This window comes from Marmota monax, unplaced genomic scaffold (genome assembly GCF_021218885.2).
Source record: "Marmota monax isolate L192 unplaced genomic scaffold, Marmota_monax_Labrador192_F-V1.1 WCK01_AAM20220418_F8-fsc00086, whole genome shotgun sequence".
Classification (NCBI taxonomy): domain Eukaryota; kingdom Metazoa; phylum Chordata; class Mammalia; order Rodentia; family Sciuridae; genus Marmota; species Marmota monax.
In genome coordinates, this window is record NW_026693086.1 from 4627252 (window position 1) to 4653086 (window position 25835).

A 25835-nucleotide genomic window follows, 5' to 3' on the forward strand; every position below is an offset into this window, starting at 1 on the left:
ATGGAGCAGCCGTGTGGCTGCAGAACCTCCAGAGAGCCAAGAGAGGCTGTTCCCCCACCCGGGGCGCTTCACGGTTTGTAAAGACGCAACCATCCTGAGTCCTGCGCCATCCTAGCCTTATCCCAGGAGGGTGAGGCTTGGTCACAGCTTATTTGACACAGGAGAGAGCAAAGCTCAGAAAGGCAAAGCAACCTATCCAAGGGTAACACAGCATGAAGTCTGCCAGAGCCTGAGTCCAGGTGATCCCATCGCCGCCTCTTCGTTCATTCATTCAACAAATGTTTATTAAGCATCTACTTTATGGCAGGCTCTCTCCATGGTCCAGGAAATAGAGGAACGTACAAGACAGTTTTCCTGCCCGCGTGAAGCTGAGACTCTTACGAAAGGAGACAGAAAATAAAACCGTGAGCCAATTTTAAAACTCTGAGTTTTATTAATGCTACGCAGGGAAGAAGGGGACAGGAGGGGACGGGAGGGTGGCCGGGGCGGTGGTTGAGCCAAGGAAGCCACGGTGGGGAGAAGAGCAAGGCAGGAAGGGCACGGGGCCGCTCAGCGTCACACCCCGGGCGGGGAGTGGGGGGATGCTCCCTTGAGGAGTCACCAGAGGGTCTGGGGCTGGGCGACACTGTCAGCCTCACGTCCAAAGCCCCAAGTTCCTCTGCCGGCCCCTGGGCTTCCCCTGACCTCTGGCTCCAGGGCTCACGGAGGGACCCAGAAACAGGTGGAAAACAGGTGGACTGCAGGCTCTGGCGGCCACCTCTGTCCTGGGACTGGATCTGAGCTGTGTCCCCTTCAGGACTGGGACCCAGACCCACACCTGGCCAGGGGGCAGGAGGACGGGGCTGCACTGAGGTCCGCGGGGACGCTGAGGCCCGGCCCTGGGCGGAGCAGCTCTGAGGCTGCCTGGGACAGGGAGGGCAGCGCCCAGGGGACCTCCGGCACCTCACACCTGGCCTGGATGTCACTGCCGTTACTCCCACTGGCCCTGGGGCCCCTGCTCAAGGCCCTCGGCAATTTCTATCTGGCGTATTCCGTGGGCCCGGGGTGGAGTTTCCTGCCATCCTCTGAGGGGTCCTGCGACTCCCGCAGGTGGCCCCAGCCAGGCTCCCTCTGGCTCAGACGGGGGCGTAGGTCTGGGACGCCCCGGGGTCTGCGTGGTGCCACTGCTCGGGGACCCACATCTGCAGAGCAGCGGAGGTCGTGGGGAAGCCCTCGGCCCCCAGGCTCCTCCAGGCCGGGCAATGTCACACGCCGCGCGCAGCCTGGCTCTGTCAGAGGGAGGAGGACCGGGAGAGCGGCCCCTCCTTCCAGGCAGGGTGTCCCTGTCCTCGGTGCCAGCCGCCACCTCCCAGAGACAAACGGTGGCAGGCACAGGCTCACTCAGCGCCTCACAATAGCCACAAGGAGCAGTCCCCGCCTCCTGGGGGGGGAGAGTCACTGTCCCCGCCTCCTGGGGGGGGAGAGTCACTGTCCCCGCCTCCTGGGGGGGGAAGAGTCCCTGCCTCCTGGGGGGTTGAGAGTGAGTCCCCGCCTCCTGGGGGGGGGGAGAGTCACTGTCCCCGCCTCCTGGGGGGGGAGAGTCACTGTCCCCGCCTCCTGGGGGGGGAGAGTCTCCGCCTCCTGGGGGGTTGAGAGTGAGTCCCCGCCTCCTGGGGGGGGAGTCTCCACCTCCTTGGGGGGAGGACCGCGGGGGGGGGGCGCACAGAAAACACTGTGGGCGAGGAGACCCTTCCCCAAGGGGAGGGGGCCTCCAGGGCCCTGGACTCCACAGCTGGCGTCTAAAGGGAGGGGGTTGGGGACAGAGGAAAGGCAGGCGCCTAGGGGGACAGCAGCAGCTCCTCGTGGGAAACACGGAGTCCAGGGAGGGACCAAGGACAGAGGACCCACAGAGGGGCCAACGGGGTCGCCGCCTCTTCGGAGTTATCGAAATATGCAGTTTCCTTTTGACCCAGCAGCTCCCCCACGGGAATTTACCCTGAGGTACATTTGCGTGTGCCGGCAAAGACTTACAGACAAGGGTATTATTATACGAAAGTGTGGGAAACGGCTTTAAAATCCACCAATAGGGGATCCGTAGCTAAAGTTCTGGCAAAGGAGATTTCTGCCTCGTCGCTGACCTCACCTCCCACCCTCTGCCCTCTTCCACTCCTCTCCAATCTCTGGTCTCCTTGTCTCTGGAGGCCCCCAGCTTATTCCTGCCGCAGGGCCTTTGCACTTACTGTTTCCACTGCTCTAGACATTCACTTATCTTTTTACTTCTTCCTCTCTGCAGGCTCAGATTCCAGGCCCTTCCCCAGTGGCCGTGGCTGTGGCCTTTGGAGGCCAAGTTCACTATGTTTCAGAAATGTCAGTGTCCCCTCATCCACCGTGGAGACCCTCCAGCCCAGAGCAGTCAGTGGCCTAGAACATCTCAGGGTCTCACAGGGGACCCAACACATCACACACCATTTAGCTTTCAGTCCCAGGGAGCTCTCTACCAAGTCTGCCAAGCTGCCATTTATGAAGGTGTGGTGGGGAGATCCTAGGGCACCCCCAGGCCCTCACTTCATGTTTCCCCTGAACTGCCACCGTCAACGAGACATGAAGAGGTGACAGAGTGTATAAGACTACCTGACTTAAGGCTGTGGCACCTCTCCTGCAGGAGCCTTTCACCCCGGGGCGGCTTGAGGGAGTCAGTAGCCACGTTGGGGTCCTCGTGGCGAGGAACCAAAGGTTCAGGAGGTTTGGGGTGGTCTCTGGCCAGCGAGCCCCAGGGAGGATCCCACTCTGGCCAACGCCTTGGCCGTGACCTTGCGGAGCACCCCAAGGGCCAGTCCCAGGCTCCTGACCCACGGATCTGTGAGCCCATAACTGTGTTCAGTTTCAAGTTGCTAAGCTCGTGCTACCGTCACCAGGAAGGCACAGATAATGGGTACGCGCAGAGCAACAGCAGGAGCAGGTGACAGAGCTGGGGCCCGGGCCACACCTGACCAGGGCAGGCAAGACCCCTCCAGCCTGAGCCTCAGCTGGTTGGTGGGGTTGGGGAAGGTTCTCCCCTCCTGGGTGTTACGGGGGGCCACACTCATGGCCCAACACAGACGGCAGAGTCCAGACCTCTCACTGCCCTGCCTGGGGCGCCCCTCCAGCCCCAGCCAGGATCGGCCACGGGCAGTCTGTCTTTCCCAGCCCCTACGCTCCACCGGCGCTCTCTCTCTCTCTCTCTCTCTCTCTCTCTCTCTCCCACACATACCCCACATGATGCAGATCAATATAGTTTGGGGATTTTAGTTTTTTGAGTTGTAGATGGACACAATGCCTTTATTTATTGATTTATCTTTATGTGGTGCTGAGGATCAAACCCAGGGCCTCGCCCATGGTAGGCAAGTGCTTTGTCTCTTGGGGTTTTGTTTTCGGTCTTAAATTCATTTATTCTTTTTTAAAAAAAATATTTTTTAGTTGGCAATGGACCTTTATTTTATTTATTTATATGTGGTGCTGAGAATCAAACCCAGGGCCTCACACACGTTAGGCAAGCGCTCTGCCACTGAGCCACAACCCCAGCCCTTAGATTCTATTTGTTCTGATAACAATATTATTAACCCAGATTACCATGGTTTGTATTTTCCAGGTATATCTTAATCCATTCGTATCTACCTTTCTATAACTTTTAAAATGTACTTCTCGAATTGTTGGATCTGGTTGTTTTTATTTCTATAGCCCAAGAACTCTGCCTTTTAATTGGTGAATTTAACCCAGTTACATTTATTATAATTTGGTGTTTTTTTTCCCACTTACTGTGTCACAGTCTGTCAAGGCAGCAGAGAGGCCCAGCCCCGAGGCCTCAGTCGCTCACAGGAATATCATGGTTCTGTGATGACAGCCCTAAAGCCCAAGCCCCTCGTATGGGGGCAGGAGAGAATGAGACAGCAGCCCAGGGAGTCCCAGTGGCCCTGGCCCAGCCCCTCCACCCACCCTGTGCTGAAGGCTCACCCTCCTTTGTGGCTCAGCCCATCCCAGCTGTATTAGGACACTAACGACCACACGTGGGATCACATCTTCTCATCTTAAGAGACATCTCTGGTGTCTTGGCAGTGGCTACAAACTTCATGGGATTGAACGTCATACCATTGTCACATGCCTGGTGACCAGGGGGCCGCCTCTGGGCTGAGGATGGGGTGCAATCGACCCGGCCTGAGAATGGCAAAGAGCTTCCCAAGGCACAATCGTGGTGACCCAAGTTGAACAAGTGTGTGGGGGTAAAACCAGAGAGACCCACTGTCACTTGGTGACCCCAAAACAGTCAGAGGCCAGCGAAGCTCAGCCCCTCGCTGCCTCCTCTCTGGGACAGCCACGTCCGGCAGCTCTCAGAAGAGTCCTCGAAAGCCAAAGTCATGGCTGGACTTCATCTTCTCAAGGGCAGCTGTCCCTCCCCTCTGCTCCACCACCCAGAAAAGCACCGAGAGATGAAATTACAGCGTGACCTTTAAAATGCAGCTCTGCCTGAGATCCATTAGGTCTCAGCCCCTTGGACCGTGAGATGGCCGGAAACCAGAAACGAGACCGGAAAGCTCCCAGCCTCAGAGCGGAGGCCCCAGATCTGCTCTCCAAGGCCAGGCCGCCCCCTGCTGGCCGCACCAGGAAGGACCCCAGTGCAGACAACTACACGAGGCCAGACCCCGGTTCGAGTCCTGCTGGGCCAGCCTGCACTCTGTCCCTCCTCAGATCCCCACAGCCCCCACGGTAGCCGCGGCCATGATCCCGTTTACAGAGCCGGGCCCAGGGAACACGGAGGTTCCATGGAGGAGAGGAGCCACAGCTGGGCCACCGGCCTTCAGCACCTCTGAAGCACCTGTTAGAGCACCCAGCCCCCACCCAGGAATGAGCTCAGGGCATGACTGCAGCCCACGCCAAGCCCCCTGCCAGGCACAAAGGACCCAGGAATGACCACGAGAGACCGAGACCTGGCCTGAGGCTCACGCTCTAGTGAGGAACACCCAAGACCCAGGGAAACACACACACTCACCCCGGAAAAGCGGTGAGTGAGGCAGAGCCGAGGGGAAGGCATCCATGGCTGTAGGCCTGCCTCCCCTACTCACAGCTGTGTGACTTCAGGCATGTTAATCAACCTCTCTGGGCTTGCTTTTCCTTCTAAAGTGAAGGCGAGATGCCAACTAAAATACCTGGCACGTCAGTGGCAAAGCAGGACCCTCTGGGAGGCAGAGGGTGGGCCGGCTCTTCCTTGGATCAGTCACACACTCATCAGACTAGTGGGCCCCTTCCCGCAGGCTGTCCCAGGAGTCCCCCAGAGCCTGGCTCCCTCTGGTTGGAGAGGCTGAAGCTCTTGCCTGCAGGGAGCTTGAGGGACTCCAGAGCCCAGCTTTCCCCGACCACAAGGTTCTGGCCTCAGTTTCCCAGCCTGGTGGTCCACCCCATTGGCTCCTTTGGGGCTGGAGCCCCTGCCTCTACTGCCCTCTGCTGGACGGAGTCCTGGCCACTGGGAAGAGGCGCACAGGAACCCAAGACCTCTGACTTCCCCACCCATGGGGACTTGGCTTCCGGGAAGTGCACCCCAAGTCCAGCCTGCCCCTTGAACCAGGGCCTGGGCCTCCCTTCTGGTCCCCGCCTCCTGGCAATCCCCAGAGAGCAGGCCCGAGCTCCCAGCACCCGTCTCCACCCACTCCTCCCGTCCACTGAAACGGACAGAAGCCAGCAGTTCGGCCACGTGGGGCTTCCTTCCAATTTTTATTAGACTTATTAAAATTCTGGCCTTTTCCCACACCCCCAAGGCCCAATTTCCACCTGGCCCTGGGCCTGAGGCCAGGCTCATTGGTATGAAAGGCCCGACGGCCGGAGAGTCCCCGGGCCCGGTTTCCAGGAGCCTGCCAAGGATGTGGCAGAATTTAAATCACGGATGATCAACCTGGGGGGACCCGTGACAGGACGCAGCTGCCCCGCTGCCCGGCCTTCTGGAGAAGACTCACCGGCTGTCTCCAGCTGACAAGTCCGATTTCCCTTCTAGAACGTTCTGAACGTGCGCGGGCCACTGTCTTCCTGCAAGACTCCAGCTCAGTCATGCAGCGAACATTTAGGAAGCGCCGTGGACATACCAGGCGTGGGACCAGCCTGGGGAGACGGCAGCCATCCCCCAGGGCTAAGGAGCCGCGTGACATAAACAGCGAAGTACAATCGATGACTACAGAGACCCAAGACAGAAATATGCACAGCCACCACCGAAGTCTGGCAGCCCGCGGCGACTCCAGGAGCAGATGTTGGCAAGGCCCTTAAACCTGATGGACCTTTTGGCCAACTTTTCAAATATCTGGAAGATTTCCATTAAAATATGGGAGTTTGGGCTTCTCAGAAATACTGGCAACACCCGAGTGACATTTTCCCCTTGGCAACTGCGACGGTCTAAATGTGTGTGTTCCGCCCCCCCCCCAAATTCACCTGTTGAGGCCAAATTTCCTGCCTGATGGTATTGGGGGTGGGGCCTCTGGGAAGTGATGACATCATGTGGGTGGAGCCCTAGGAATGGGGTTAGTGGCCTTCTGAGAAGGTTAGTGTTAGTGCCTTCCTCTGCAGCCACACGAGGACACAGCCAGAAGGCGCCCACTATAAACCAGGAAGCTCCCAGAGACACCAAGTCAGCCAGGGCACTGGCCTTGAACTTCCGGCTTCTGAACAGAGACCTATAAACACCTATGGTTTCTAGGCGCCCAGTTCTCAGTGTCTTTTGTTATCTCCTCCTGAAAAGCGAAGACAGCACCCTCCTCCTGGGCTTCATGAAGCTTCCAAAGTGGGGGTGAGGCAGAGGGGAGGGGGTGGTGGATAGAGCACAGTGTCCAGGCAGAGGGGACAAGGTAGTCGTGGCCACACCTGGCCACTGGACTCCACAGGCCTCCTGTCCTGGCTCTCTGGGGTGTGGATCCCTAAGACCTGCTTCTCCCAAATCCCTCGCCTCCCTGACCCCCGCTGCCACGGGCTCCTGTGGCCGCACATCTTCAGTAACCCCTCCGCTGCCCCCTGCCCCAGAGGTGTGCTGGCCCCTCCTCCACCCCAAGAGCTGTCTTTGCAAATCTCACCATCCTGAACTGTCCCTCGCGGATTAGAGCCTCCGAGGGTCCCCGCTGCACCCCATCCCAGGGAGCCCACAGTTCCTAGCTTGGCGTCCAGCCCAGCGCAGCGCAGGTGAGCCGCCACTCCAGGTGAGCCGCCACTCCAGGTGAGCCGCCTCTCCAGGTGAGCCGCCTCCCGGAACACTGCCCGCTGAGAAGTCCCTTAGGGCAGTGGAGACTTGGAAAGGACTGCCACCGGCATCCAGAGTGGGAGGACCCAAGATGGGCAAAACACCCTCCAGTGCACAGGACAAGGTGGTGACAGAGGGAGATTCAGCCCCAGATGTCTCCAGGATGAGGAACCCTGGCCCTGGGGCGTCATATAGAGTCCTGTGCTGCCCAGGACCTGTCAGTCAATGATGGCCACGTACACAAGTGACCCCTTAAGATGACCAAATTCCTACCACCTAGTGACCTTGTGGCAGCGTGAGGTCACAGCCCAAGGTGTTATTCACGTTCGAGGCGATACCAGTATGATCACCCCAGCTTTGTCCCTGTCTCAGAAGCCGAGCGGGGGCCACCGCGGTCACACCGCACCTGGTCACAGCGCAGGGAGCGCTGCGGGTCAGCTGTGGCAGGCGCATGCGCACTCCTAGAGCCCTGCACCGCGCAGCAGCCTCGCGCGTCCTCTCTGGTTCCCTCCGCCCGCCCCCCCCCCCCCCCAACGTCGCCAGGTTCCCGGGGTCGGGTGCACCTGTGGTGATGTTCCTGCGATGACACAATCGCCTGATGGCACAGCTCTCAGACGCGTCCCCGTCTTTAAGTGATGTGTGGCTACCTAAGGTCTGTCAGCCACTCAAACGAATATTTATGGGGTGCCCGCCACATGCCAGATGGGCTTGGAGACTGGCAAGTGCTGTCAAGGAAACAAATCGGAAGGGACCAGAAGGTAGAGTGGCGCGGGAAGAGCTCCTAAGGAGGTGACGTTGAGCAAGGCCTGAATGTCAAGGAGGGGAGATACAGTGTCAAGGGAGGCCCAGGCAGGGGAGGCGCAGGGGAGGCCCAGGCGAGGCCCAGAGCAACAGCCGGATTGGGGGATGAGCAGTAGCTGGTGACATTACACAGGAAGGCAAAGGCCACATTTTGTACTCATGGCAAGGAGTTAGGATCTTTATTCCACAAATGGAACACTTGATAAATACCAAGTAGAAATGACAAGATCGGATTTTCAAACAAACCCCTCTGACGGTCAAATCAGGCTCAGTGAGAACAGGATTCCACCTATTGCCCAGCGTCTGCGGGGCTGCAACCCTGCGATGGCGCGGGCCAGCTCCAGGTCCAGCGGTGGCGTGTGAACCGACCCCCAGGCCACTCCATGATCCTTTGCATGTCCATTTCTGCTCCTCCCCTGCCTCAGACCCCTTTCTCTTCCCTTGATGCAACAGGTCAGAGGCTCAGAACTGCCTCCCTCCAGAGATTTGCAGGAAAGGGGAAGCAAACCCTCTGAGAAAAGCCTTCCCATGGCGGTTTCTGTCTTCAAAAGCCTTAATTTACAGAGGAGATTTTGCCTGGGGCCTCTAAAGGAGCAAAGAGAAAGAGCGAGACGTCTTTTAATCTTCAGGGTGAAAAGAGGTTGCGTTTTCCTTGGCGGGGGCGGGGGTGCGCTGGGGATCTGGGTGGTGCTTCATTGGCCAGCACAAAACATTTTTGAATTAAAAAGTTAAACACCGAGTAACCCAGCAATTTCTCCCCTTTATCTGCCCAAGAGACATGAAAACGTGCATCCACACAAACTCTAGCCCAAGGAGGCTGACCGCAGCCTGTTCACAACAGCCAAAGGCAGAAGCGACCCAAGCGTCTATCCGCCAGTGCGCACAGAGATGACGGGACACAGCCACGGAATGGAGTCGAGTTCGGGAAGTTCTGCCTCATCATGAACCTTGGAGACATAATACTCCATGAAGTAAGCCAGCCATATACAACCGTATGATTGTATGATCCCTTTATTGATTTATTTTTGGTGTGGGGAATTGCACTCAGGGGCACTCGACCACTGAGCCCCATCCCCAGCCCTATTTTGTATTTGATTTAGAGACAGGGTCTCACTGAGTTGCTTAGGGCCTCACCTTTGCTGAGGCTGGCTTTGAACTCACGATCCTCCTGCCTCAGCCTCCCAAGCCGATGGGATGAGAGTTGTGCATCACCATGCCTGGCTGTATAGTTCATTTATATAAAGTGGCTAGGACAGGCAAACCTTTGGAATAGATAGTGGATTAGCGGTGACCTAGGGCTGGACCCGTTGGTGGAAAATGGGGAGTGGCTGCTGGTGGATATGGGGTTTACTTGGGGGACAGTGAAAATGTTTTAAAATTAGACGGCGGTGACTAAAAACCACTGAATCACATGCTTCCCATGGGCAAAGTTTATGGTATGTAAATTACACCTTAATAAAGTCATTTTTAAAACATTCTGAAGTAAAAAATCAGGAGACTTTTCCATAAAAATCCAGATTCTGGCTCTCCTTGAATGCCAGGCATGTTTCTCCATGGCAACGATGAGCTGTCCCCGAGTCTACCAGAGTCCCCACACTGCCTGCTGTATCACACCTGGGCAGCTTTGGTGTCATCTGCATGGACCGTGTGGGTGTTGAACTCGAGACCAAAATGACCACAGGTGCCAAAGTTACCAGCCCTGGTCTCATGTCTGTCCGTAGACACACAGAGCCCTGGACCAGGAGGGTTGTGTGCGCGGGCGGTGGATGCACAGCGTGGTACACTGACTGCTCCAGGGATTTCAAAGCACATGAGCTTTGAAGCCAGAATCGCCACCGACCAGCTCAGAGCACCTCGGTTTTCTAAACTACAGAATGGGGACAATCACAGCAGCCACCATCACAGGGCTAAACTGAGGTGCTGTGCCCAGCATACACTTGGTGCTCAATAAATGTGAGCTACGGACTGCAATTTCTTGTCCGCAGTCTCCAATTCCAGGACATTCTGAAATCCATACGCTTTTTTCATGATTCATTTGGACACAAAAACCGGACTTGGCCGAAACTCCTAGAGAGCAAAGCCTGAGCCAACAGATGTGAGGCCACTTGTCACCTCTCGTGACACCCCTGGTGTGCTCATGCAGGTTTTCCTGCAGGAATAGGAATATGTCAGCTTCCAGGGTGCACCCATCTGGGGGAGTATGTCACCATCCAGAATCCAGAAACTTCTGAATTCTGGAACACTCCTAGCCCCAGGGGTTTCAGACCCCTGACCCAACCCTCTTTGCCTGACCTCGAATAAGACTGACTACATATGTCATTGTGGCACAGCCCCAGCAAAGACAGTGGGGACAGAGGCCTGGAGATTTCTGAAGACAAATCCAGAGCCCAGGGGGATGGACACTAGGATTAAGAGGGATACTCTGCAGGAAAGGGCTGGCCTGTCCCCGGCACACCTGGTTTGGGGTTGGGCTCAGCACTGGCCTCCTTCACTTTGGGATCTGGAAAGATTCCGCTGAGTCTGTGGGCACCTGAGGGGCTGGAAGAGGCTGGTGCAGAGGGCGACACCTGTAGCATCCAGAGCTCACAGGGACTCCCCAGGGGACCTGGCCAAGCGGCCCCAGCCCTCGTGCAAATTAAGACTTTGGTCCCAGATTAGGGAAGATCAGTCCTGGCCCCTCCCTCCCTCAAATGTTATCAATGGCTCCCATCTGCCCAAAGAAAACACAGCTGGGAGCAGAGGACAGCTCAGAGGCCCAGCTAGGCCACCAGTTGTATAAGAAAGAATTTGACTGGCTGTTGTCCCCGGTTCCTGGAAGGAAACTCTAATCTGTTATCCACCAGCCCCTTGGAGCCCGCCCCTGGGAGTTTATGCTAATGAGATGCTAATGAGATCACCCTATAAGAAGTTTGGGGCTTTGCACCAGCCTGACCCAGGGGAGGGCCCTAGAGACGGCCATCAACCAGGTGGCCAAGGCTTCCTCCCACCAAGCCCGTGCCACCAAATCCCCATCAACACTCTGGACACTAGAGCCCAGCGGGGCTTCCTGGTTGGAGAACACGCAACGTCCCAGACACAGCTCCAAAAAGTCAACCCTGAAAACAACCTGTCCACCCGTAAATGGGCAACTTAACCCCTGAGCCACATCCCTAGCCCTTTTAAAATATTTTATTTGGAGACAGGATCTCACTGTGTTGCTAAGGGCCTCTCGATGCTGCTGAGGCTCGCCTTGAACTTGCAATCCTCCTGCCTCGGCCTCCAGAACGGCTGGGGTTACAGGTGTGTGCCACTGTGCCCAGCCGATCCGCAGCAGGGCCATCCACGGCTCCCGGTCAACTTTGTGACCACAGGGAGGATGAGCCACGCTCTGCATTGCACTGGGGGGCTGAGCCTGGAGGATGGCAGAGTCCGTGTATTTAATGCATTTTCGACGGAGGATGTTTCCGACTTATGACGAGTGTCTGGAGGAAACCTCGCGGTGAGTTCAGGGGCATCCACACGGGCACAGATGGAGATGTCTAGCAAGGAGCAGGGGTCAGTGGATGGAATGTCACTTAAAAGGATACCTCGGGGCTGGGGTGCAGCTCAGGGACAAGGCACGTGCCTGGTGTGCGCAAGGCCCTGGGTTCAATCCCAGCACCACAGGAATTTTAAAAAATGGATAAAAAGACGAAACACCAGGGCTAAGCGGGGTTCTGGCAAAACCGCACAGGATTCCTACAGAAGGCAGGCCCGGGCCTAGCGAGGGTCCGGGACGGGCGTTGGATCAGGTATCAAGAGCAGGGCGCCTGCTAAACCGGACTCCCCGGGCCAAGGACAAGACCCAGTCAACAAGGGGACTCAGGGGGGCCTGATTCCAGTGGGACAAGTGAGAGAGGCCCTGCCACAGCTCAGCAGGTGGCCTGTATGACTAACCCAGCCAAGGGGTTGATTTGGCTAATTAATCCTAATAACCAGCTGAGCAGGGGCTGTCCCCAAACTCAGCGTCCTCCTCTGCTCTAGAGCCGCTGACCTTGGGCTGAGCTGGGCCAGCAGATGGCAGGAGCCAGGCTCTCCCCCGGCTTCCGGCTTCCGCGGCTGGCTGCCGTCCACGCCTCCTGCCCGCTCCTTCCCGGACAGAAGCACTTCCCTGCCCTGGTCGCAGGCCAGAAGCTAGGTCACCCCTCTGGGGCCCTTTGCACCGGTGCCCTGCTCTCTGAGGTGTCCCTGAATCCGGCTTCCTGGCCCTGTGGGTCAGACAGCTGCCACCTCCAAGTTGGTCTCCCTTCCCCACGCCTCTCTCCCAGGCGTGAATTCCAAGTCCCTCCCCTCCGCCACGTGCCACTTTGGTCTTAATATCTCATCTGCCTGCTGCGTGCTTCTCAGTTACTGTTTTCCACGGGACTTAAAAAATGAAATCTTCCCCCTTCCGCCCGGTCGCTTTGAAGCGGGCTGGAGGGGGGCTTCATCCCAGCTCCACAGTGAGCCAGCTGTGTGACCCCGGGCAAGTCAATTAACCTCCCTGAGCCCTGGATTGTTTATCTGCGTGGAATTATGGAGACAATCTTATTTAGTGGAGCAGCCAGACTCTCCACTGGGAGGAAAAGTGGATTTCAAAAAATTTTTTGAGGGTTGAAAACTTTGGTAAACCTTTGGAGGATGAGGGACGGGTCTCTGTCTCCTCGGCCACCAGGACCTTCTGTAGAACTGAGCCTGCGATGGTCCTGGGCCACAACCATCGTTCGTGACTGGAGTCACCAGGTTGAGGGGGAAGGCTGGGTGCTTGGGACCACCAAGAGGGTTCTTTGAAGAAGAGATGAAGGGGGTGACCGAGGGCCAGGATGCTCCACGCACAGCATGCAGACCTGCTCAAAGTGGACTAGTGGTCCTTCCCCTCCTGACCACATCGCCCCTTGCTCTGAATTCCTCAATGGCTCCCTATTGCGGGCCTGGTGAAATCTGAAGATCTCTGCGAAGCGTCAAGGCCCTCCCTCGGCTCTCAGTGCCATCTCTCAACAGCCCTCTTCCTACCCCCTACCTTCCTGTCTTTCTGAACTTCCTACAGGAAACTCCCAGACTCTGCCCCCCACCAGGCTGGGCCATGCCGCTGCCTCTAAGTTGCCCACGGAGTGGACTCTGCCTGCCCCTCCAGGCCTCGGCTCAAAGGCTGCCTTCCTCAGGCCCCACCCTGCCTGTCCCCACGCCCTGGGCAGAGGTCGGGTGGGCACCACACCAGGGGTTGCCAAGGTCCACACGCCAAGTCGTCACCATCTGAGCCCGTCCCTCTGCAGGACGGCAGCCTTCACGAGGCCTGAGCCTTCTTCCTCCTACTCCCTCCACCTCCCCGCACAGTGGCCGTGTGCAGCAGGCGGTCAATAAATGCTGAGCACATGAGAAACAGGTTCTCAGCCTCCAGGAGCTGGGAAGGGGCGGGCGGGACCCCCGGTCATTATGTTGTGGTGGAGATTCAGGCCACACGCGGCTCCTCGGCGGGATGGAGGGCCACCAGGCCACATGTCACTGTGCATCCTGGAACCAGCGCTCAGGGGCACCTTTGATTCCCTCTGACACACTCTCCACCTAGGGGTCACCCCAGGCCCTGGGCAGCAGGCCACCGGATCCAGGGGCCTTTCCTTGGCGCCCTGTGGCTGCACTTCTCTGAGTGGCACGATGCTGGTGACTGTCCCCTCCTTCCTGAAACCCTCGAAATCTTTGCCTCTGAGGTCTTTTCCGGCAGTCTCTGACCCCCCACACCCCCCTCTAGCTTCTGTGTGTTTGACCATCTGCGTCCTACTCAGCATCTCCCGGTGGAAGGAAGGGTCAAAGGCCAATAAACAGAGGCGGAGGAGTGATGTGGGTGTCCTCCACCCCAGTGAGCGCCCTCTTCTTCTTCTTTTTATTTTTGTACCAGAGATTGAACCCAGAGCCGCTTTACCACCGAGCCACACCCCCAGGCCTTTTTTAACATTTTATTATTATTATTATTTTTTTTTTTTTTTTTTTTTTTTTATTTTGAGACAGGGTCTTGCTAAGTTGCTTAGGGCCTCACTAAGTTGCTGAGGCTGGCCTCCAACTTGTGGTCCTCCCGCTCGAGCCTCCCACATCGCTGGGATTACAGGCGTGCCTCGCTGGGCCTGGCCCTTCTTCTTTTTCTAATTGGTGTGCGCACACAAGGGTGCCTCATGCATCCTGGGCAAATGCTCTACCACTGAGCCATAACCCCTGCCCCACAAAAGCCACCACGACCCACCCATTCTATGAAGCCACCCTCTCCGCCTGCGCCCTGGATCCGCCCATCGCCAAGCTGTCAGGCTCCGAGGGGCGGGGCTGGGGGCGGGGCTCCTGGAGCCCCAGGACTCCGCCCGGCTCGCTGCGCGGGACGGACACGCCCCTCAGCGTGGGTCCCGGGGCTGCGCTCCCTGCGGGCCGCTGGCTGCCCGCCCCGCCCCGGGCCGCGACCAGTCCTACCTGAGAGCACCGTGAAGACGGCGGCGAAGGCGTTGAGCTTGAGCCCGTCGATGACGCTGCTCGAGTGGAAGAGCTCGAGGCACATGAGGCTGAAGCCGACCACCAGCAGGAGGATGTAGAGCACCTCGGAGACCACCGACAGCCACAGCACCCCTGCAGAGGACAGCAGAGGCCCCGGTGAGGGCCGGCTCCCCGACGGTCCCCGCGGATGGAGGGACCCGCCGCGCCGCCCTCTCCAGGGACTGGATGGGAACCCAGCAAAGCCAGCCGGGGTGTGGCTGCCTCCGCTGACCGCTACTGGCCAGGGCAGGGTGCGACCCACCAAGGGCCTCTCTCCTTTATCCCCGGGCTGCGTGGCTCGGGTGGGGCCAGGGCTGAGCTGCAGAGGTGCGAGCAGATGGCCTCCCTGGGGGGCTTTGTCTGCAGGCTGACCAAGTTCCCCGGTGCTGACCAGAGGGCATAGGGTTCTCTGTCACCTGCGGCCCTAAGAATCCCGAGTCACATCCACACATCATGCTGCCCTCCAGGGACACCTACACCTTGACCTGCCCTGTGTCCTTCCTGCTTTTTTCTAGAAGTCACCCCTGCTATTCCCGTGACTTCAACCTGGTAATTCTCCCAGCTATTATGTCCCGTCCTCCCAGATGCAGCCGATTGGTCCAGTCTGATCATCGGACCCAGAACGGACCAATCAAAGCCCTTCTCTAGGAATCTGAGCAGGGAGCCACAGAGACAGACCAGGAGAAAAGAGCTCAGAAGAGAGTCAGAGCAGGTGAGCGCCTGGATCCAGCCATTCCTGAAGGCCAGCTCCACTCTGGGCCTTCTAGTGGTTTAGCTATTCAAATTTTGTCTTCCCCAAGACAGCACGGCTTCCTTTCCCCCACAGGGCTGCTTAGTTTAGGGGGCATCTGCTGTTCCTCTACCCCACATTCTTCCCTTTTCTTCCTACATCCTTTCTTCCAGTCTTGGTGGTTGAGTTGCTGCTAACCCACATCTTGGCTCCAAGTTTGGGGCACAGGGCTCTTAACTAGCTCCATGTCTCTCAGTCTGCAGTTTGAGCTCAGGAATGACTCTCCCTCTGAGCCTCAGTTTCTTTCTCTATGAAATGGGTATTTATTTGTATTCCAAGATCCCAGGATCAGCACACAGGGAAGGCTTGCATCCTGTGTATTATTACAGTGGTCCTATGGGAGAACATGGTGGGGACACGGCCAGTGGGCGGGACATGGAGCTCAGGAACCCTTGACCGAGGGAGATGGAGACCCACAGACAGATTCAAGAGTGAGGAATGAAGCCCATGATTTCTGAGAATCGGGGGGAGGCGAGGAGAGGGAACTGTAGGCACACTTGTGTAGCTGGCTCTGCAAGCCCCACTAGCCGGGGGTTCAAGCAAGACCCAGGCTTTAGAAAAGGGACAGGGACCAGGCCTGACTGGTCAGAGATGGCCCCAGGACTCAAGTCAGTTTCATGAGCCTGGGCTACAGGACTTTTGCAGGATCTCGCAGGAAAGAGACGCCCTTTCTTTCTGCCAGGTTGGAGGTTGGAAGGATGGAACCAGCTGAACTGTGTGGGAGCAGAACCTTCCTGAAGGTGAGGTGGATGTCAAGCTGAGACAGGGCGGGAGAGTGTATCCCGATGACGCTGTCTGGTGCCCGCGATCCAGCCAGGCCCAGGTAAGCTTGAGGGAGGACTCACATCACTCTCCGTTGCTGTCCTCTGAAACCGTCCTGTGTGTGTTCTTTCCGACCTCTGCGGCTCCCCGTGGTGCCCCCTCCCATGTGAAAACGTCCCAGGGAGCACCCAATGGATCCTGTTTACTAAATGAAGCAAACAAACAGCTAATTCTGGGCCCCCATCTGTTTGCTAAAGAAAAATCCAGATTCTGAAACACCCACTATCCTTTCGAACAAATGGGGCTTTCAGAGTTTGGGGAGAACTTTTCTCTTTCTCTTTCTCGTTTTGCTACAAAAATATCGCGTCTCCTGAGCAATCCCTTGGATTTCTGAGAGAGAAGAGTGCGCTCTTGGCAGCCGGGCGCTGTTGGAACACTCCCTGGCACGGGTGCGCAGCTCCGGGGCCCTCGGCTGGCCCAGCGCCCACCAGGCAGCAGGAGGGAGGCAGGGAAGCGAGGGGAGCCGGGCCGTGCCAGGAAGCTGGCTGCCCAGGACGGGTGACAGCCCCGACTCGGGAGCCTCCCGGGGGGCCTTGTCCCAACCCACATTGGCCCTGGGCCAGGCGTCCCTCCCACGTGCACGCACAGTAGGGCCCTGCTCTGCTCTTTCAGATGGGAGGAGGGGGTGGGTGCCACCTGGGGGGGGTGCAGCCCAGGGACAGCAGGAGCCCAGGGTGGCCATGTGGCCTCTTTCGCCCACTAGCTCCTCTCTGAGATGGGCAGTGAGCCCGGCCCTGTCACAGGCCGGCCAGGATCGGGTTCCTCAGTCCTGCTGCCTGGCTAGATCCGTTCCTGTGCCTTCTGACCGCTGCAGGCTGGAGCATGTTTGAAAGTCCCCAACCCCTGTCCCCAAGCCACCGAGCATTGCGAGGACAGCAGCTATGATGATCATCACCGGGTTTCTGCTGAGGGCAGCAGCCAGGGTCACAATACAGCTTGACAGTTAGGAGGTGATTGTGACGTGCCTGGTCCCCATGACCAATGCTCATGACCCATCTCCTGGACACTCTTTTCAGTGTTTTTAGTCTTTGGAGAATTATTTTGGGGCGACGGGACCCCACTTTGCTCATCTTGGCTCCGAAAGTGCCTGGGAACTTACATGTCCCTCTCTGGGCGGTCATCAACCTGCGTGTGACCAGTGGGGCCCCGTCCTGGGGCTCTAGCTGGGGCAACTCTGAGGTGACCCACACTGTAGGGAGGACCTGGCCATTGTCCACCTTAATTCCCTTTTGTCCCTCCAACCCGTTCTGAGTCACTTCCCTTCCCCGGCTTATCTCAAGTTCCAGAATCAGCGAGCCCCGCAGGCCGATCACCGGGCAGGGGACCAAAACTGTCCCCTTAGCATTGATGTCTTCCTGGCACACGTAGGACCCTGCTGTCGCAGACCGAGGGGACAGTCCAGCAGACCACAGTTTGACCAGGACGTCTCGATGACACATTTCTTGTTCCACCTGCTCTAGTTCTTTCCCTGGGCAACCCTGGAGCTGGGCAGGTCCCCTGCCTCCTCCCAGTGTGGCCACAGCGAATGAACTAGGTTCTGGAGCCAGGCCTCTGTCCCCAGGGGCTATGCGAGCTTGGCTGGTGCCAGGGAGATGGTTATTGTCTGGTTCCCACCATGAACCACCTCCCTCCGGTCCCCAGCTCCCTCCCAGTGTCCCCTGGCAGCAAAGACCTGGATGCAAATCCTGATGCTGTGGAGGCCGGGCTTGACTTGGGCACACAGGCCAGTGAGGCCCTCTGAAGGGTCTCTGCAGGGGGACAGCTGAGAAGGGACAGAGGAACCTGGTGACGGGGAGCCCTGCCAGGGTCTCTAGCCTCTCCCTGCCCTCAAGATGACGGGGGACGGGCTGTGGCCACGATAAAGTTGAACACAAGCGGTTGAACCCGAAGACCCCGCGGGTGTTGTCCCGCAGCCGTGGACAGGCTCTGGGAGGTGTTTGCTGATGTGGACGGCGATGGTGGCTGGAGGCTGGGAGCCAGTCAGTGCCTCTGAGAGGCCCGTGGGGCACTAGAGGGCAGCTGGGGGAGGGACCCAAGAGGACAGCATTACTAAAAGGGAGGGGCCGGGGGCCACGGAGGTCCAGCAGATGCCACGGGGAGGCCCGGCTGCCCACAGCCCCTGGGGTGCGCCACCACTTTTCAACCCCTGCATCACTCTGCCCAGGGATGCCCTGGCCACCAGTGCCCACTGTGCCCACCACGAGGGCTCCGTGTTGCACTGAGGTGGTGCCCAAGTCCCTGAGGTGGGTCCTACTGGGACGCAGTCAGCACCTGTGTCTTCCCACGGATGGTTTAATGCTGAGTCACAACATAAAATTGTCACAGCCAAACAGCGAAGGAGCCAGTCACTCCGGCCATGTCTGAACCTCTTCTTTCCTCCGTGGGAAGGGGCGTGTGGTGCTGTGTGTCCCCCACACCTTCTGACATTTGGGCATGATTTTGAAGCCGAGCGTGGGCCCCCGGCTCAGAACCTTCCTGGCCAGTCAGTGTGACCGTGTGAGCCACCTCCTGGGCTGAGGTCCTCCGTCACCCCACCCCGGCACCCCTCTCTGTGTGCACCCTGCTCTGTGCCCAGGGCGCTGACCTGCCCATCTCCCTGCTGCTGGGTGGGAGAAGCCCGGCTCACCCTCCCGGAGCATCCCTGGTTGGACTTTGTCCTCCTGCCTGTGACTTCCACTCCCGGGGTCCCCCACCCCAGGTCGGGGCTCACTGGCTCTAGATCACTGCCTCCACCCTTCCCCGCCTGCCTCGGGGAGTAGCAGCTCCCCACTGTTGGACTTGGGGGCCCGATTCCCAGCCCTGCCCTTCCTCGGTTTATCAGCCGCCTCCATTCCAGCCACCCGGGCTGGGTCCCCCCCTGACTCATGTCGTGTCATTGCAATAAATCCCCGTCCCCTGATGGAGCAGGATCCAGGCCAGCGCTCCAGGTTTGCTCCCGACCGGCAGCCTCAGGGTTGCCAGGAGATGGTGGTGCAATGTCGGGGACTTCACCCACCGGGGACCTGCTGGAGGAGGGTCTCGGTGACGGAGCCCCTGCTGCGTCCTAAAGCCCCCATCCCGCCCCCCGCGGTGGGGACACGCGCTCTGATCCGAGATCCACTAACCTAAGGCTCTTTTTAAAGCGGACGGCGCATGCGTGAACGCAGAGATGGGAAGGGACACCCCAGGGCCCGCGGCAGGGATATGGGAAGGGACACAGGGCCCGCGGCTCATTGGAGGCTCATCGCTGTGGCCATGCGGGGCAGACGTTCCATAATCACAGAGATGATTGTCCCCAGCCTCCAAAACCTGCTACTAATGGCTCGATTTGCAGAGGAGAATGGGTGACCTCCGGGGGCAGAAGGAGTGAAGTGATCTGTCACCGGGGGCAGGGCCCGTGGGTGACAGCCCGCCCTGCTGCCTGCACTTCTTGCCTTTTTAAAAAAATGGCCTGGGAGCCCAGGAGCCCAGGAGGCCAGCTCTGGTGGAGTTGATGGGTTTATAGGAACCGTCCCCCCTCGCCCATCCCCCCTGGAGGAGAGCGTCCCCAGGGCTCCTGGGCTGAGCGGGAAACCAAGTCCTGGCTGTGTGACCCTGCCTGGGGCCTGAGTCCTAGGTCCTGGGCTTCATAGACAAGTCGTGAGCACTGGACGGGACAAGACCTGTCAGTGCCACGCACCTCACCCTTGGGGAGTGTTCAAGAAAGGTGACCACGACTGCCACTAACTATGGGAGGCGCCAGAGAGCCCCGAGGTCCCTGGTGTCATTCTACGAACCGAGCTCAGGCTGGTGCCCACGGAGGTGGGTGGGCAGATCACACAACCTGGCCCCTCGTGCAGTCAAGAGGGGCCATAAACACCGAGTGCATGAGTCTCTGCCACCGTCACAAGGCTCCTTGTTTACAGAGTAAACTCTGCTTCAAGTGTAGAAAGGGGCTGGGGCTGGGCTCATGGCTGCCTGGCACGTGTGAGGGGCCGGGTTCGACCCTGAGCACCACATAAAAATAAATAAGAGTAGAAAGGGTCCTCTCTAAAGTAACAATAAAAAAGCAGAGTATAGAAGCAGAGTTGTGTAGCTGTTCATGATCAGACACGACATACTGTCCATCTTATTCTATTTATTTATATTTTGGGGGATACCTGGGATTGAACCCAGGGGCACTTAACCACTGAGCCACTTCTCCAGCCCTTTTTGTGTTTTATTTTGAGACAGGGTCTCACTGAGTTGCTTATGGCCTTGCTAAGTTGCTGAGGCTGGCCTCAAACTTGTGATCCTCCTGCCTCAGCCTCCCAAGCAGTCACAATGACTGGTATGCACCACCACAGCTGGCTGTGCATCTACGTTACACGACTAGCCTGCACAGTAGGTGTGTTGACACAAGCATTGCCACAAGCAGGTGAGTGACGCATGGCGATGCGTCATGTTGGGACGGCCACACGAGCGCTGGACGACCGGAAAGCCTCAACTCCATGGTAGTCTGGGGCCGCCTTGGCATCTGAGCTGGAGAGTCTCTGCTGACCCTCTAGAGTGTGCCTTGGTTGCAGGGACAGCCCCAGCTCGGCCCCACGGCGGGGTGCGGATCAGGTCTGGCCGCATCACTGTAGACAGTTATAAGTGGCGGCGAGGCACAGAGGTGGAGATGGTGGCCCTGGGCCACTCCATCTGGGGCGGCTCCTGACCCTGCCAGGGACTAGCAAGGAGACATGGCCTCCGTACCCGCTGAACCTCAGTTTTCTCACCTGTAACATGGGTCCAGGAGTCCACTCTGTGGACCCATTGGTGAGTCAGGAGGTCAGGAGAGCCGCGTGTGGAGGGTCAGCTGTGACCTAGACGACCTAGATGACGTCTCCAAGGCCAAGCAGCCAGGGAGACCCAGGTCTGCCACAGGTGCCTGCCACAGGTGCCTGCCAGGTGTCAGACAAGTGAGTCCATTGAGGGGGTCGGAGGGGACGGTGGCCAAGTCCCACGGAGTCCCAAGGTGCAATGCTATTTCAAAAGGAAATATTTTTTTTTCTCAAAAAAAAAAAATCCATTAGTTTAATGCATCAGATCAATAAGTCACGGTGCAGCGGCTGGCAGCGGGGAGATGGGTGAGCTGTCCCTGGTCCTGAGCCTGTTAAATCATGTAAATGACATGAGCCAGGCCTCGGTGACAGCTGCTGTTTGTGAAATGTCAACGGGAAGCTCAGAGGCAGCGAGGGATGCGTGGGGCTGGTGGGAAAGGCCAGGGGCCTGGGGAACCGCAGGGGGACTTCAGGGGACTCGGAGCCACCACCCCCTGCAGAGGAAGGACCCCGTTCCAGGGAGAATCTGGGACCTGCCCACGTCCCAGAGCAAGTCGGGGAGCGAGTGGAGGAGGGAGGTGCCTTGGGTGCTGTCACCAGGACGGGAGCTCCTTCAGAGCTGGGGCAGGGGAGCCACAGATGGTGGCTCTCGCCATCCCCCCGGGGAGCCCTGCAGCTGCAGACCCCTGCAGACCCCCCCTGCCCTGCAGCTCAGCTTCCCCCGGTGAAGGCTGTGGGCTCCCGTGGAGCTGCCAGGGGCTGGATCCAGCCCACAGAGGGCCTTGTTGGGCCCACACGGTGTTTTTAAAAATATCTGAATTCATTATCGACATTTAAAAATAGGAAACTCCTCATAAAAATCCAGATTTTTTGGACTCTGTTCGTGCAACGAGTGGATGCAATACCGGACCCGTGTCCCCACACGATGACTGCTCCGGGGCCAGGCTGGGGCTGTCCCCTCTCCACAGGGCACCACTGTCAGGCCAGCATAGCCCCCACCCGGCCACCACGCTCCTGCCGGGTCCCACGAGCATCTGAGTTTACAGTCCCCTCAACCGTCGGTGTCACGTCTCCCCCGACGACGCTCTGCATCCGGGCAACGTCTGAAGACCCCGACGGTCCCCCTGGTATCTATGGAGTGGCAAGGGACCTGCACACTCTCAGTCACCCACTGACTCGGGGCCTGGGGGTTCCAGCAGGCTCGAGGGTGTCCCTTTTCAGAGTTACATAAAAGGCGTTCGACTCAGGTGCCCTGAGTGGCTTGTTGGACCCGAAGGCTCTTCCTGAGAGTCGTCTTGCCCACCCTGTTCCATGTCCCTTCCACAAAGGCCCAGAGAGGGTGAGTGAGTTACCCAAAGCCACAATGCTCAGATCCCCAGCCTCGGCACCTGAGGAAGAGCGGCTGTCCAGCATGCCCACCTCTTGGGTGCCCCCCCCAGACGTCCATGTCCTAATCCCCAGGTCTGGACATGCTACCTCGCAGGGCACAAGGGACTTTGCCGATGTGACTAAGATCTCAAGATGGGGACGTCCTCCTGGTTACCTGGGTAGCTCAGTGGAACCACACAGGGATTATAAGAAGGGACCCAGAGGGCTAGAGTCAGAGACGGAGACGTGGCCACAGAGGCAGAGGTTGAAGGGACGTGGGGCTGTAAGCCAAGGTCACGTCGGTGACCTCTAGAATCAGGAAAAGGCCAGGAGGCGGGTCTTCCTTTCAGCCTTCGGAGAGGAACACAGCCAGGAAGCCCTGTGGTGTCACCCCTAAGACTCCTTCAGGATCCTGACCTCCACAAAGGTGAGCTGAATCTGCCGTTTTAAGCCACGAGGAGGTTTGTGGTTATTTGTTACATCAGCAACAGGAAACTAATACACCTCCTCTGCATTCAAAGGCCCTCCTCCAGGGAGTCTGTCCTGACCACCCAGCTCCTGTGTGGTCCCCGGAGAGTCCCTCCGCCACTCCCCGTGGTGGGGAGAGCCTGGACTTGGGGCTAAGCAGATCTGAGTCTGACCTTGACCCTTGCCTGACCCCTCTGAGCCTCAGTCTATTTGGGGTCAACAGGGCCAATCTGACAGGTTTCCCGGCCAGTGACTCAGCTCACGGCAGGTCCCTGGGAATCGTGGCCTAGCCAGCCAAGGAGCTGGGCCCAGAGACGTGCGACCCTTCCCTGCCGCCGTCACAGCTGCACAGGCGGTTAATCATCGGGACAGATTTTGACAACGCCTCTTGCCCCTGGAGTTCCACAAGGCTCTGGTCCCTGTGGATCCAGGAACATCTCTGGCAGACGTGCCCTTTAGAGGTGGCTCTGCTGGAATCCGCCAACAGTCCGCCAGCCTGGGAGATGTGTCGTGGTGACCTTGGCCTTCAGCATCGGATGACAGCAATTTTTCTTTATTTTCAGAATCCAGAAACTGACTTTGAAAATAAGCTGTGGTCCGCACAGCCCGGGGCTGCAGGTGGGCAGAGGGCAGTAAGGCGGGGACTTAGGGGAGTGACCTGGGTGAGTTCCAGTCACACACGCCCTGCCAGGTCACCCTGGGCCTCCCTCCCTGGGCCTCCCTTCCTGAGCCTCCCTCCCTGGGCCTCCCTCCCTGGCTGCACCTGGGCCTCCCTTCCTGAGCCTCCCTCCCTGGCTGCACCTGGGCCTCCCTTCCTGGGCCTCCCTCCCTGAGCCTCCCTCCCTGGCCACACCTGGGCCTCCCTCCCTGAGCCTCCCTCCCTGGCTGCACCTGGGCCTCCCTTCCTGGGCCTCCCTCCTTGGCCTCCCTCACTGAGCCTCCCTCCCTGGCCACACCTGGGCCTCCCTTCCTGAGCCTCCCTCCCTGGCTGCACCTGGGCCTCCCTTCCTGGGTCTCCCTCCCTGGCCTCCCTCACTGAGCCTCCCTCCCTGGCCACACCTGGGCCTCCCTCCCTGAGCCTCCCTCCCTGGCCACACCTGGGCCTCCCTCCCTGAGCCTCCCTCCCTGGCTGCACCTGGGCCTCCCTTCCTGGGCCTCCCTCCCTGGCCTCCCTCACTGAGCCTCCCTCCCTGGCCACACCTGGGCCTCCCTTCCTGAGCCTCCCTCCCTGGCTGCACCTGGGCCTCCCTTCCTGGGCCTCCCTCCCTGGCCTCCCTCACTGAGCCTCCCTCCCTGGCCACACCTGGGCCTCCCTCCCTGAGCCTCCCTCCCTGGCTGCACCTGGGCCTCCCTTCCTGGGCCTCCCTCCTTGGCCTCCCTCACTGAGCCTCCCTCCCTGGCCACACCTGGGCCTCCCTTCCTGAGCCTCCCTCCCTGGCTGCACCTGGGCCTCCCTTCCTGGGCCTCCCTCCCTGGCCTCCCTCACTGAGCCTCCCTCCCTGGCCACACCTGGGCCTCCCTCCCTGAGCCTCCCTCCCTGGCTGCACCTGGGCGGCCCTATAGGCAGAGGAATGGCCAGGACCGTCACCCAGCTGAGGACGGGTGTGGAATCTGTTTGATTTTGTTCTTTCTTATGTTTGTTCCTCCCCCCGCCTTCTCTCTCTGTTTTCCTTCCTCCTTTCTGTCTGTCCATCTGTCTCTCTCCCCTCCTACCACTTCTCTCTCTCTCTCTCTCTCTCAATGCCAAGTCAATATTGAAAAATGGGGAAATCACATGGAAACGGAGATGCTGTTGCCAACCTGGCGGCCAGGGCCGTGTTCCCACTCGAGGACAGCGGTGGGAGCCGAGTGACAGCTGCCCCGTCCCTACTTTGCTGCAGTCTCCACCCCTCCCTGTTGTCCCACCCCAGAGGCTGAGGGCTACCTCCCAGAGACCCTCAGAGTCTGAGCAGTGTCCCCTGTGGGCAGGAGGAGCCAGGCCAAGTGCAGTCAAGGAAGCAGAGATGGCCACAGCTGGGGAGGGAGCCAGCCGAGCATGCTGGGAAAGGCCTGCGTCCAGGAGCCTGCCAGCTCCTGTCCGGCTGCCACCTGCTGCACAGTGGGTGTGACAGGGGCTGGTCCCCGTGGAGGGGAGAAATAAGGGAAGTGCCTACCTGATGTGGGGTAGTAGTGCAAAACCCAGCTTTGTTCCTGACCCGCTGTGTGGCCCTGAGCAAGTTACCTTACCTCTCTGAGCATCCGTTTCTTCCTCCATCTCAGAGGGTGATTTTGAGGGTTAGAAGAGACATGGAAAGAGGCACTTCCCAGGCTCGGCTCTCGATAAGCCTCACCGCGTGCCAGCTTCCCCTTGAACAGATGAGAATGCGGAGTGTGTCCAGCCTGAAAGAGCCAGGCTGGGGGGGGGGGGTGTGCAGAGCTGGTCCCACTGGGTGGCGTGGATTTCCAGCTGCATCCTGACCCACCCCCACTGTCCTGACAAGGGGTCGGAGACGTGTCAGGTCACCCAGCGGCGACTGTGTCATACATCACCTAGCAGTGCCAAGGACTGTGCTGCGTCCCGGACACAAACTCATTTCACTCCACCTCAGAGTCAGGTGCTCCTGGGACCTCCCTGCCTCACGTGAGAGGAAACTGAGGCCCAGGTCACGTGGCCCGCCCAGCCCTGGCAGATAAGTGGCAGCCTAACTGGGCTCCCTCTGCATGGCCGGCCCTGCAGGGGGCTCTGGCTGGTTCCTGGCAACAAGCGTTTGAAGTAGGAGAAATAGGCTCCGTGTTATAAGGGAGGACCCTGAGGCACAGAGAAGTTGACCTTCTGCCCAAGGTCACACAGCATTGGCAAGGGGCAACAGGAACGGCACCCAGGCCTGTCTGAGCCTCATCCTCTCATTCTCTGCACCTCTCTTCTGGGCCACGGACCTCTTTGGCACCTAGGAAAGCCTGGGGTTCTCCAAATATTGTTTTTTAAAATATTTTTTTAGTTGTAGTTGCACATTTATTTTTTTTCCCCAGTGGTGCTGAGGATCGAACCCAGTGCCTCGCACGTGCTAGACGAGCGCTCTACGGCGGAGCCACAACCCCAGCCCTCCTCCAA

The 25835-nt window shown here is 58.7% G+C and overlaps 1 protein-coding gene across 1 annotated transcript in view; it reads right to left on the reverse strand.

The window, feature by feature from the left end:
• Gsg1l (GSG1 like) overlaps window positions 1-25835 on the reverse strand; it is a 170310-nt gene that overhangs the window by 38732 nt on the left and 105743 nt on the right. Inside the window, exon 3 of the mRNA XM_046454586.1 lies at window positions 14474-14626. Within this exon, the coding sequence (XP_046310542.1) occupies window positions 14474-14626 (153 nt within the window). The remainder of the gene's footprint in view (window positions 1-14473; window positions 14627-25835) is intronic.